The 13,656-nt window shown below is 37.7% G+C and overlaps 1 protein-coding gene across 1 annotated transcript in view; it reads right to left on the minus strand.

Annotated features, from left to right (window-relative positions):
- The window catches only part of RRAGD (Ras related GTP binding D), a 71,864-nt gene extending 65,391 nt beyond the window's left edge, over positions 1-6,473 (minus strand). Inside the window, exon 1 of the mRNA XM_051997393.1 lies at positions 6,040-6,473. Within this exon, the coding sequence (XP_051853353.1) occupies positions 6,040-6,181 (142 nt within the window). The 5' untranslated portion in view covers positions 6,182-6,473. The remainder of the gene's footprint in view (positions 1-6,039) is intronic.
- Positions 6,474-13,656: the final 7,183 nt, after the last annotated feature.

Raw genomic sequence — 13,656 nt, forward strand, 5'->3', positions numbered from 1 at the left:
ATGCTAAGTGAAATGAGCAGAACCAGGAGATCATTATACACTTCGACAATGATATTGTATGAGGACATATTTTGATGGAAGTGGATTTCTTTGACAAAGAGACCTAACTGAGTTTCAATTGATAAATGATGGACAAAAGCAGCTACACCCAAAGAAAGAACACTGGGAAACGAATGTGAACTATCTGCATTGTTGTTTTTCTTCCCGGGTTATTTATACCTTCAGAATCCAATTCTCCCTATGCAACAAGAGAATTGTTCGGTTCTGCAAACATATATTGTATCTAGGATATACTGCAACATATCCAACATATAAAGGACTGCTTGCCATCTAGGGCAGGGGGTGGAGGGAGGGAGGGGAAAAAAAATCGGAACAGAAACGAATGTCAATATAAAGTAATTATTAAATAAAAAAAAAAGAAATATCACATCAAGAGTTGCACAAGGTAGGCAGAGATGGATGAGTTGCAATCTGCATAACTGAAGTTGATACCCTCACTAAAGAAATCAGAAATCTACTAAGTAGCAAAATTTTTCTATATATTACAGAACCTTGCTAAAACAGAATTTCTCAGGGAACATGTGGAAGATTTAAAGTTACTAATGTTTCAAGAGTAGGAACGATGATAATATCTGACTACATTGGGCAGAAAGATGGCACAATGGTTAGAGTGTCAGGCCTGGATTCAGGAGGACTCATCTTCCAGAATTCAAATCTAAATTCAGAAACTTACTTGCTATGTAATCCTGGACAAACCACTTGCCCCTGTTTGCATCAGTTCCCTCATCTGTAAAATAAGCTGAACAGGGGCAGCTAGGTGGTGCAGTCTTGAAGTCAGGGGAACCCGAGTTCAAATCTGATCTCGACACTTAACCCATCCTAGCTGTGTGACCCTGGACAAGTCACTTAACCCCAATTGCCTCAGCCAAAAAAAAAGTTTATTTTTAAAAGGGCTGAACAAGGAAATGGCAAACCACTCCAGTTTCTTTATTAATAACATAAATTGGGAGCACAAAGAGTCAAGTACTACTGAAATGGCTGACCAACAAAAATGACTACACTGGTTTAGGAAACTCTCCACATGGAAATACTTTCCACCAATGTAAATTGGCAATTTGTCTGTCATTTGTAGTTTTAGGGCACTGAGCTGGGATAAATGACTTGTCCAAGATGACACAAATATGTATCAAAAGTAAAGATTAAAGCCAAGTTGTCCTGACTTAAGGCTAGTCTTTTTCACCATATCTCAACTGGCATTTGATTAATAGTTAACAAAAGCACTTTACTTACACTTCTTCATTTATTTCTCACAACCCTTTGAGTTAAGTACAAAAGTATTGATTTTTTTCAGGTTTAGGAAAAAGTCTTTAATTTTCTGAATCAGACTAGTCAAGGATTCTTTTTTCACATAATAGTTTTTTTTTTTTTTTCCAATACATGCAAAGATAGTTTTCAACATTCATCCTTAAAAAACCTTGTGTTCCAAATTTTTCTTCCTCCCTGCCTCCCACAGCCCTCCCCTAGACAGGAAGTAATCCAATATGGGTTAAACATGTACAATTCTTCTAAACTTATTTCCACATTCAATAAGCTGCTCAAGAAAAACCAGATCGAAAAAAAAAGAGAGAAAGAAAAAAAAAAAAGCAAGCAAAAATGGTGAAAATACTACGTTGTTATCTACTTTCAGTTCCTATAGTCTTTCTGGATGCAGATGGCTTTCTCCATCACAAGTCTATTGGAATCATCCTGAATCACCTCATTGTTGAAAAGAGCCAAGTCCATCACGACTGGTCATCACATAATCTTGTTGCTGTAGTACCAAAGTTTTTAAATTATCAAAAGGACTGTTACCTAACAGTTAATCTTCATGAAAGTCCAGATTTAGATGAGTTACAATCTCCATAACTGGAGCTTGTATCCCCATCAAGGAAATAAGAAATCCACTAAAATATCAAAAATTTTCTAGGTATAACAGAACTATGCTAAAGGCAGAATTTGGTCATTCTTTCATGGAACCTGAAGACCCTTATTTCCACTGTTTTCCTGTATGTGAAATTTAGTCACCAGTGACATAGTCTCTAAATTAATATAATTCTACCACTAAGAAACAAGGATATACCCTTAAATTTTCAAAACCCCTCCACCATGTCAAATTCAGGAAGTGTCTTCTTACCCCTATTCTTTGTTAATTGCAAATTAAATAGATCTCTACCAAAGAGATGAATAGGATGGGAGAATTTTTTTAAGCTGTCTGCCTTCTTTATACTTTAAGCTGGTGATTGATTGGTAGAAATATGCTTTATGATCTCCAGTGACAAATTACCAAAGTCTTATCCCTTAGGACTCTTGTTCTTATCATCTGGCAAATCTTTTGCTCAGAAACCTACCAACATGAAAGGGGTCGAATCTCCCAATCTTTCCAAATACCAAGGAAGCTTGAGAATTATTCATGAACAGTTAATCCTGATTCTTGCTGTCTGACTTGCTTACCTCCAATCATACATCAATCTACTGACACCTCTTATGCCAATTATCCTGTGCAATTTTTCATTGATAACATGTTGCAGCCTCTTCTTGCCTCACCATAAGCCTCATCATTGCCCTCTAGGTGACCAGCACCTTTAATTATTTGTGTCCTGTGGTCTTCTGTGCTTTTCAGGGAAACAGCATCCTCTGAATGCTGATGGTTAAAAAAAAAAAAAAGTCTCTTGTTTCATGAAGAAGCTAAGGGTCATTAAAAGCATAGTCATTTCCTCAAAAGCAATCCAATACACTTTCCTGCTCTTCTCCAATTCTAAGCCCAATTTGCTATCCATTCACAACTTATTAAAGATATCGATATTGATTTCACATGTGCAAAAATGCTGTAGCAGTTCTTTCTGTGGTGGCAAAGAATTGGAAATTGAGTGGATGCTCATCAACTGGGGAATGATTGAATAGGTTGTGGTATATAAATGTAACGGAATACTATTGTTCTGTAAGAAATGATGAGCAAACTGACTTTAGAAAAACCCAGTAAGACTTACATGAACTGATATTGAATGAAACAAGCAAAAACTGGAGAACATTATACACAGTAACAAGATTGTGTGATAATCAAATATGATAGAATTGGTTCATCTCAGCTATAGTGATCAAAGATAATTTCAATAGACTTGGGATAGAAAATGCCATCCACACCCAGAGAAAGAACTATGGAGACTGAATACAGATCATCAAAGCATATTATTTCATTTTTTGTTTTTTTCTTTCTTGTGATTTTTCCCTTTTGTTCTAATTTTCCTTTCACAACATTATGACTAATATGGAAATATGTTTAATATGATCATACATGTATAATCTATATTAGGTTACTATTGTGGGGAAGGGAAAAGTAAGGGAGGAAGGAGGGAAAATTCGGAACTCAAAAAATCTTACAAAGATGATTGATGAAAACTATCTTTACATGTAATTGGAAAGAATAAAATACTATTACGTAAAAAAAGATAAGATTGATGAACAAGGTCTAAGGACTGTCCATCCAACACTATATGATAATTTAGACTTTATTATTATTATTTTTTTACTTCTGATATAGTCCTCTTTTATTGCATTTTTCCATTCAAGTACAGATCTTTAGGACAATGAATCAGACTAAGAGTTTACTATTTCAAGTCTGGTGCTACTTTCCTGACTCTCTATAGTCCTCATTCTGAGTCTCCCGAGTGTTTCCAGTGAATCTAGGAGGAGCTAATAATTGCAATTAGTCAAAGAATGTCACAGTCAGGACAATTGAATTACTAAAGGAAGCAGCCCAAGAGACTAAAGTACAGAAAAGTTTCATACACACAAAATGTGACCTGCAAGATCAGTACTAGAAGACCAATCACAAGTAGAGCTAAGGAAATAGACCACCAGCATACTAAGGAGGTTGTATGGGCCTAGTGCACCAGTTTCAAGAAATGAAAAAGACGTAATAATACTCTCTGATGAGCATGAAACTTTGAAAAAGTTTTCTAATTTCAAAAACTTTTTTAAAGACTACTTTTTCTTAAAGTAATATTGATAGTAGAAAAGAATAAGAGATAATTTTCTATTTTTCTTATATATAAAAACCTTAGACAAAGTGTTACATAAACTTATTAGTTTTTATTGCATTAATATATCAATAACTTAAATTCTTCCCCCATGAATTCCACAAGAGAGCAGCTTTATACCAAATTTTAGTGTGACAAAATTTCAGTATCTATTAAAGATACCTGTGGATAGCTAGGTGATGCACTGGATAGAGTGTCAGAGCTGGAGTTGGAAAGACTCATCTTCTTGAATTCTTATGAGACCTCAGACATTTACTAGCTGTATGACTGTAGGCAAGTCACTTAACCCTGTCTGCCTCAGTTTCCTTATCTGTAAAATGAGCTGGACAAGGAAATGGCAAACCAGTTCATTATCTTTGCCAAGAAAATTCCAACTGGGTTCCTGAAGAGTTGGACTCAACTGAATGTCACTTACCAGCATGTAAAATTATTCCCAGGAAATGGTGCTTGGGAAAAAATTCCTTGTGACTGTCTGTATAAAGTTTATAGCTTTGTTGGCGGACTCTCAATTAAAAAAATATAAATAAAAGAGACACTAAAAAAGAAGACATTCACAAAAATATATTTGGTCTTAAAATACTTTACACAAAACATTTTTGCACAATTTTTTTCAGCGCAAAATATAAGGAATGTTTCTACTTCTTTACCAATGTGTAAACTTCACCCCGAAGTTATATATTTAACAGAATTTCAGTGCCCTTTTCAATTGGGAATTTTCCAAAGGATCATAAAATTAAAGGCTCTTCCTCCTACCCCAAACCTTCAGAGTTAAAAACTATAATCTTAGGAACTGTAGAGTAGTTTCTTAGGCCTCAGGGTAAAATACAAAATTCCTTTTACAGGCTAATTTAGTGCAGCTCGATCCCTTTTTAACAGAAGGAGCTTTTACAGCAGCCAAAAAGAAATTCATTCCCTTTACCATCATCCTCATCACCAAAATGGTTTGGACTTTGATCACAGATCATAACTGTTATATCTACTAGGAGACTTGAGAAGCAAGGAAGCAGATAGTGTCTCTCTCTCTCTCTCTCTCTCTCTCTCTCTCTCTCTCTCTCTCTCTCTCTCTCTCTCTTCTCTTCTCTCCTTTTCTCCTCTCTTCCTCTTCCTCTCTCCCTCTGTTCCTCTCCCTCTCTCTCTCTTTCTCACACATACACACACAAGCATTAGTTCATTTTATACAGATAGATGAATTTTCCCTCCATGCTGTAGCCAGAAGCAACACTTACACTCTCTCCCCCTTTTCCCCCCCTCCCCACAAGTGACAGACTGTAGGATTGACATTCGCAGCTGCAGAACTGACCAGCGACCCTGCCACAGTCACGCTGTTTCTAGCTGCCCTTTTTTTAGCCGACGTCTGACCTCAGCTTTACCATCAGTATCACCGAGGTGGGGGTGGAGTGGGGTTAGGAGTATGATCCTACACGAGGGCCAAGTCAATTCTTTCTCTCCCCTCCTTCCTTCCCGCCTCCTCTCCAATCCCGTCCCATCCATCCACCCAAAGCAAAGTGCTCCAAGATGGACTAACCTGGAAGGTACCAAAGAGCTATTGTTTCTTCTCTAAGGGGGAAAAATATCTTTCTCTCCCTTTACCTTAACCACAATCTCGGGGCTTCCTTCTCCTTCCCTGCTCTACCTCCTACACCTGGACACCCCCCTCTCCCTTTATCCCCAGTTTCCTTTCCCCTCCCCACCCCCACACTTCAGTTCCTTTCTTCGTTTTCTTTTATTCCAGACAAGTAAAGAGAAACCTAGAGGGGGGCGGGCGGAGAGGAGAGAGAGAGGAGGGGAATGGGGAGGAGCAGCAGAAAATGTAGAGCGCCCTGCAAAGCGCAGCGCCCGAGAGCTGGGACTGGAAAGGGGCGCTTGAAGCACCCCGGGAAAGCCCGCGAGGGAGGAAAGGGGCGCAAATAAAAAGCACCGGAATGGAAAAGAAAAGGAGGCAAAAGTAGCTCGACACTCATACCTCCCTCCTCCGCTCCGCTTTCCGGGTCCGCGTCGGAGGAGTCGGGCCCGTCCACATAATCCGCTAGCCCCACCAGTTCATCCTCCTCCTCCTCTTCCTCCTCGTCTTGCTCCTGCTGCTGCTTTCCAAGTACCTGGCTCATCGTGGCGGGTCTTCCTCCGGCCAGCGTGGGTTCCAGGCCGAGAGGGGAGGGAGTGGACAACTCTTCTTTGCTTGCCGCTCTGCAATCTGTTTCTGAATTGGCTTGCTCGCCTCCTCTTTTCTTAACCCCTCCCGGAGGGGGAGGGGAGGAAGGAGGTGATGGAGCCTTGTCTGTGAGTGTTCCCCCCCACCCTCTTCACGGGCTCCGGGGTCCCAGTCCAGGACTTTTCCACCGTGTCCAAGCTCGCACCCCCCTCCTCCCGCCCTGCCTGGCGAAGGAGAGTCAGTTCGAACCGACCAGTTCCTCCCCGAGGAGAGAGAGAGGGAGAGAGAGAGACTGCGTGACCCGAGTCACCTGACACACATTGTCACACACACACACACACACACACACACACACACACACACTCACACTCGCTCAGCGCCGGGACTGGGAAACCGAGCACACATAGAAAACTATCCACGCAAGCTGCCCGCACAAACGCAAACATACACGCGCACTACGCGCACACACGGGGCTACAATCCGGTAGATGCGCTGGGGACCCCACACCCCACCGCTCCTGCACGTGGTTGCTCCACAAACACTCGTGCTGATCTGTTCTTACTCTGGCGAAAAAGCACCGCAGTACAATACACACACACACACACACACACACACACACACTATATCCACTCACATTGTTATCCCTCGTGCTTGGGGAGGGGGAGGGGGCTGGCAAATATCCGGGCACCAATGCACTGTTTGTAGACTTATGCTGATGTACCCAGGCACTGTAACAAGTTCGACCACTCCCTAGCTGGTCGTACTTAGTCTTCCAGGCGAGAGTATTGCTTTAGAAACCAAAGATAAGCTCTCCAGAGAGAAATATACAGATCAGCCGATGGTGCAGTGTCTCAATGAATTTCTAGGAGACGAGTTCAAATCCCATCTACCTCCCAGCGTGGCTGTGAGGATCAAATGAGATACTATTCATAAAGTCCTTAGTATGTTGCTGCCTGTCACATAATAGATGTTTAAATGATTGTACTTGGCACAGAGTAAGCCAAAAGCTTGTTGATTTAACTGACTTCTTTCATGATCTTGGTAAAAATGGCTTAATCTCTCAGATCCTCAGTTTCCTCTTCTGTGAAATGAAGTTAGGGGCAGCTAGGTGATGAAAGGGATAGAGTGCTGGATGGGGAAGTCAGAAGACTCATCTTTCTGAGTTCAAATGTGGCCTCAGACACATTAGCTGTTTGACCCTGAGCAAGTCACTTAACCCTGTTTGCCTCAGTTTCCTCATCTGTAAAATAAGCCAGAGAAGGACATGGCAAACTACTCCAGTATCTTTTCCAAGAAAACACCAAATGGAGAAACAAAGATTCAGGCACAAAGGTAGGGGGATGGGGCAGGAAAGTTTGAACACAAAATAAAGTTAGGATCTATGAGGCCCTTTCCAGTTTTAAATTCTACAATTTAGACTTGGCAGCAAAATGGAGGAGTGGATAGAAGGTTAGAATAAAACATATTTTATTCAAAGGCCTTTGTTTCACTACATATTGTGGCATTTCATACTTAACCTTTCTGGTTGTTCCTTCTGAGGAGTGCAATGTAAGATAAATGGGATGACCAATGAAAAAGGATCCAAACCAGTCAGGTACCAGTGTAGATTAGCCTTGTGTATGTCTATATGTATGAACACACACACATCAGAAAGTACAGGTATGAGAGTGAGAAGATACAAGTGTGAGGGTGAGAAGGTACAGAGTAAGTTTAGAAGTTGTAACTAAAGGGTAGGTGCAACTACTTTTACTACTCTTTTGACTCACATAATGAATCCATGAATGTTTTGTATCTGTGTATATATATACAAATACCCACACATATGTGTATGTATATGTAATTACATATACAAACACACATATAGTTTAGTGGTAGAATTGAACTTGTAGTCAGAAAGACTGTGTTGGAATTCCAGACTGTTTTGACTAGGTGAATCACTTCATTCCTCTAAGTCAGTTTCCTCATTTGTAAAATGGGGACAATAATGGCACTTATCCTACAGGATCATTTTGAGTATCAAATGAGACACCATATGTATTACTACTTTGCAAACCTTAACAAAGCTGTTAGAAGACCATACAGTTAATGGTTTAGAGCAGTTCCTAGCTTAGGACTGTGCCTGATACATGCTATGTACTTATAGATATTTACCAATTGAGTGATAGGTAGGTGCAGAGAGGGATTTAAACCTGGGCCCTCTAAGACCAGGTTCCAAAGAAGTTTCCAGGATTAAACCAAGCTTCTCTGTCCATAGATGTGTGAATCTAGCCACAGTCATCCCTGAAGATGAAGGCTGTTACATAAGGACTTCTGTTCCTGAATGAGCAGAGATCATTCTAGGTTCTTCCTAGAAGCAGGAAAGTCAATTTCATGGGATTAAGAGTAGATTAAACTGAAACCTGTCATTAGTTAACAAGAATCCCACAGAAATTCATCTGTCTGCTTGGAAAAAATCTCTGAGCTAGCCCAAGCCTTGACTCAATATTCAGGACCATGGTCTTCCTCCAAAATTCAGAAGTTCCAGCTAAGATGCCCTTTAACTTCATGATGTAATGACAAGAGCATGGATCTTGGGATCAGACAATCCAGATTCTGTGTGATCATGGTCACTGAACCTCTCAGACTCTTAGAACTAATACTACTTCCACAATCCAAGCAAGTTTATGAGAAAAAAATTACTTTGAAACTTTGTTTTTGTTTGGCCCTATATAAAAATGATTCTAGAAGCCTCAAATGATATTCTTTCTTGACTATCTAAGCATCAGATAATCTTTTTCCTTCCACAGGAATCCATAATTCAGGGAAGGGGAAAGGACAGAATGGTATTTGATCATAGAGCCCCCCTAGAAGGCACTAATGTGTTAAATAACCTGAGAGATGTAACTAAAATTTAATATTCCAAAAGGTAAATTAATGTACCCCTGGGCACAATTGGCTGGTTAAGAGAAGCAAACTGAGGTATAGCTGTACAATGTTTCATTTTATTTTTGTTTCAAGAATGAATAATACTATAATAGCAATAAAATAATTTAATATATATTTCCTTTTTTGTCATAATCATTTCAATATTGTCAATTTTAAAATTATATATGTTGAAGTATATGCTGAATAATATATAATCATCTCTAGTTCTAGAAATAACTACTTCCTGCAGCATCTTTCATACAATAAGACCATTTTTTTTCTAGAATCACTGAGCTCATCATTTCTTGTAGTACAAAAAATTCATTCACAATCCTATACTACAACTTATTCTGCCATCCCTCAATTAATGAATTAAATAAGGTATCTTGCCTATTAGAAATAACCAAATTAGCAATAAGATATATGAATAAAGATATTATCTGCATCAAGAGAAAGAACTGACAAACAGAAGTATGTATAGAATAATTTTATATATATATATATGCCTAATGGTAGCCATCTGTGGGTGTGGGACAGGGGAGAGAAAAAATTAACATGATTTGTATAGCAAATTGTGCACAGTAGATTTGTAGTTTCAAGTACAATTGTCTTTTTATTGTATTATGTTATAAAAATGCTTGTGTTAGTCCATAAAAAATAAAATAAATGACTATCATTTATTTCTCTGTTAAGAATGGTCAATGTAGGCAAATTGTAAGAAGTTTGTTTTCAAGCTTCATATTTTGTTCTCTCCCCCAATTCTACATTTTTTAGTCTTTTCCCTTATCAAAACAGACTTTCAAAAAAGTGATCTGATATCAGTCATTAACTCTATAGTGTGACTTTAGTCTACACTATACATTAACTTATCTAGGATTATTTTTTTTATTTTAAATATTATCTGAATTGTGCGATAAAAGGCTTTCTTACTGTTAAAGGATGATCTGAATAGTAAGGGAACTGAGAACCATGTTATATTACAGTTAGTTGATGGCATTGGAGGATATAGCCTATAGAAGAGAAAATTTAGAACAGAAATAAGCAATGTCTTCAACTATATAAAGATAGAAGAATTAGCCTTGTCCCCTGAGGACAGAATTAGAAGAATAAGAAACATCATTCTTAAGATTAAATGCTAGAGTGAAATAAACACAAGTCAAAGAAAATTTTATACAATGGCAACAATACAATAAAGACAAACAGCTTTGAAAAAATTGGGAACTCTGACTAAAGTAATGGCCAACCATGATTTCAGAGGATTTGTGATGAAACTTGCTACACACCTCCTAAAAGCTCTCTTTGTAAAGGACTCATAATGCAGAATAAAACTTTTTTTTGGTCATGGCCAAGGGAAATTTCATTTGCTTGACCATGTATGTTTGTAACAGAGATTTTGTTTTTCTCTTGTTATCATTTGGGATTGGGTTTGAGAGGTGGGAGGGAGAAAAGACAGATTTTTACAAATTGAAAAAAATTTAAAACAATTTGAAAAAAAATTAATGCAATACAAAAGCAGAATGGACTGCCTTGAAAGTCAGAAGGCTACCCATCAGTGGAAGTTTTTACACAGAAGCTAAGTAATCACTTGATTGGAAGGTTGTAGAGGGCATTCCAGTTCCAGTGCCACTTTGGACTAGATGATCTTGGAAATGCCTGAGATTTCATGATTGTGCTAATTTCCTCACTATAAAATAGGGATACAAATATTTGTCACTCACATTGTGCAAGAGGTTACCTAGACATAATGGACCAGAGAGCTGGCTATGAAGCTAGAAAAATTGGATCACATATTACCTCCAACAATATTACCTGCTTTGTGACCCCAGGCAACTTACTTAAACCTCTCAGTGACATAAGCAAGTAACCCTCAGCACAGAAAGTCCACTAACCTGCATTGTAAGAGGGAGTTTCCTTGTCTATAACATAACAATGAAATCCATTGATAATTATTATCAATTGTAATTGATAATATTTTGTATAAAACAATGATGCTACTGATTATATAGCATATAATTAACTAGGCTTTTTTTAGGAGTGACAAATGATTTGGGTTAATCCAATAACACTATCTGATGACTTTCATCAGTCCCTAGACACCTTCCAGGCAACTGACCTCTAGTCCTAGAATAAGTGGATATGAAATGGGAGGAGAGTGTTGGGGCTATATGAATGAAAAGTATTAACAGGTACACAGTGTCAGATGGGGTAATCAGTCATTGATCTTATAAGGTTATGTTAGTGAAGGTTGGTGCTTCAGATGCTTACTAGTTGTATGAACTTGGGCAAATCACTTCATTTATTTATCTCAGTTTCCTCAATGTTAAAAGGGTTGTTGTGAGGAATAGCTGAAATATTTCTAAAACTTCTGGCACATAATATATAAATGTTATAATTATGCAATTATCCTTTTTACATCACAGGGTTAGGAGGGTGTCATCTCCACTATTTGGTAAATCCAACTAAAATTTAAGCCCTCTCTTCATATCAAAGAAGTCTAATTTTTTTCTTTTATGGGATATTTACTATATTTTATTATAAAATTTGGTTTGATATTATACAGTACTATTTATATATTTTATGCTTTTCTCAGTTTCAAATCTTTTACTATGCCTTCTGCTAGCCTTTGCTTATTGTCTCCAGCTTCCACAAAACTCTCAATTTAATTTCTTACTGCGACCTTTGATATGTATCAAAACCAAGATAGGGAAAGTTGAGATGTGGAAGGAATAATTGTATTATATGCTTCCTCCCCTTTTTAGTAGTATAAAAGGTTCATAGTATTCAAAAGATACTTTCTTAGCCATTGCCTATGCTCTTGACACTTGTTATATCTGACCACAACTCCATGATTCAGCAGCATGGCAACCTCATGATTCCCTAAAGCTCCTCCTGTTCCCTTACCTTTTGCACTGCTTGTCCCAGGTTTAAAGATTGCTAGTTATGCTTGTGTATCATATGAACATAAATTTAGAGTTGGCTGGTACCATGGAGGTCATTTAATCCAGTGTATAGCTCATGTCTGACCCAGAAAAGTAGCTATTTACAATAATTACTATTTCATGACTGATAAATAATAAAATATAAATTTTGGTAGAAGGCACAAATAGCTGGAGATGATCAGAAAATGTTTCCCATGACACTTGAAAGGGAATTTTAAAGGAATTCAGAGGTTCCAAAAGATAGTATGTAAACTAAGAGTGCATTTGAGACCTGGGGGCTCTCCCACATACTTCCCCACACCAATCATTAGCCAATACTTTTTCACCAAATGCATAACATTGATGGAGAGTGTAAATACACAAAAGGAACATGCATGAAGGAGATATCTGAACAGTGAACATACATGAAAGGGGCAGTCCATATCTCACATAACTGTAACTAGGACATAGTGTAACTAGGACTACAAATGGCAGCTAGTAATGATGTCATCCAATGCCACATAGAACTATTAAATATTATCTAGTCCAGGGCTTCTTAAACTTTTTCCATTCATGACCCCTTCTTGCCCAAGAGATTTTTATACAACCCTGAATATATAGGCACAGTTTAAGAAATTTTGATCAAACTCAGTATCTCTTAAGTGACTTGCCTTGGATCACATATATTAAACAGCAGAGACAGAATTTGAACTCAGATCTAATTTCAGACCACCCTTTCTCTCTAACTTTTTTCAAAAACAATAAAATGGGGCAGCCAAATGGTACAGTGGATAGAGCACTGGTCTTGAAATCAGTAGGACTTGAGTTCAAATTTATACTCAGATATTTCACAATTACTAATTGAATGGCTCTGGGTAAACCACTTAAGCTGAATTGCTTTTCAAAAAATCAAAGAAAAAAAAAGACAGTTGGAAAGAGGCTTTTTTTTTTTTTTTGGCAGGGTAATTACAGGCAATTCCAGTATTGGGAGTTTTTTTTTTTTTTCCTGCTGCTTACCAGATATCAGTAATAATAACTTATAATAATAAACACATATAACACTTTTAAAATTTGCAAAGTTCTTATAATGTATTATCTCATTTTATCCTCACCACAACCCTGGGACAGACTAGCTATTATCATCCCCATGTTAGAGACGATGAAATTGAGACAGAGTAAGTTGTGTAAGATCTGACAGCTAGTAATTATTTATGGAAGATTTCCAACTTTCCAAATCCAGCACTCTATCTACTTCTCCATCTACTTGCCTCCTGATATTATATGATCTGGAGGCTGGTTGTAGAAATAAGAATGACGGAAAGCTTTAAGTCTTTATTAATTTTGAGCTGATTAATACTGGACAAGGAACCAAGGAGGCCTGGGTTTAAATCTCACTTCCAATACTTACAAGCTGTATGACTATGGATAAGTCACATTTAATCTCTTACCCTCAGTTTTTTTTTTTATATGGTAAGAAAAACTTGTAACACCTCATAGTTTTTGAGGCTCAAATGAGATAATGTATTTGAAATTAAAAAAAAATTAAGCAACGTTCTAGCAATAACTATAGTAATTTTGATGTGGGAGAAAAGGATTTTTTTTTTTTTTT

This window comes from Antechinus flavipes, chromosome 4 (assembly GCF_016432865.1).
Source record: "Antechinus flavipes isolate AdamAnt ecotype Samford, QLD, Australia chromosome 4, AdamAnt_v2, whole genome shotgun sequence".
Taxonomy (NCBI): Eukaryota; Metazoa; Chordata; class Mammalia; order Dasyuromorphia; family Dasyuridae; genus Antechinus; species Antechinus flavipes.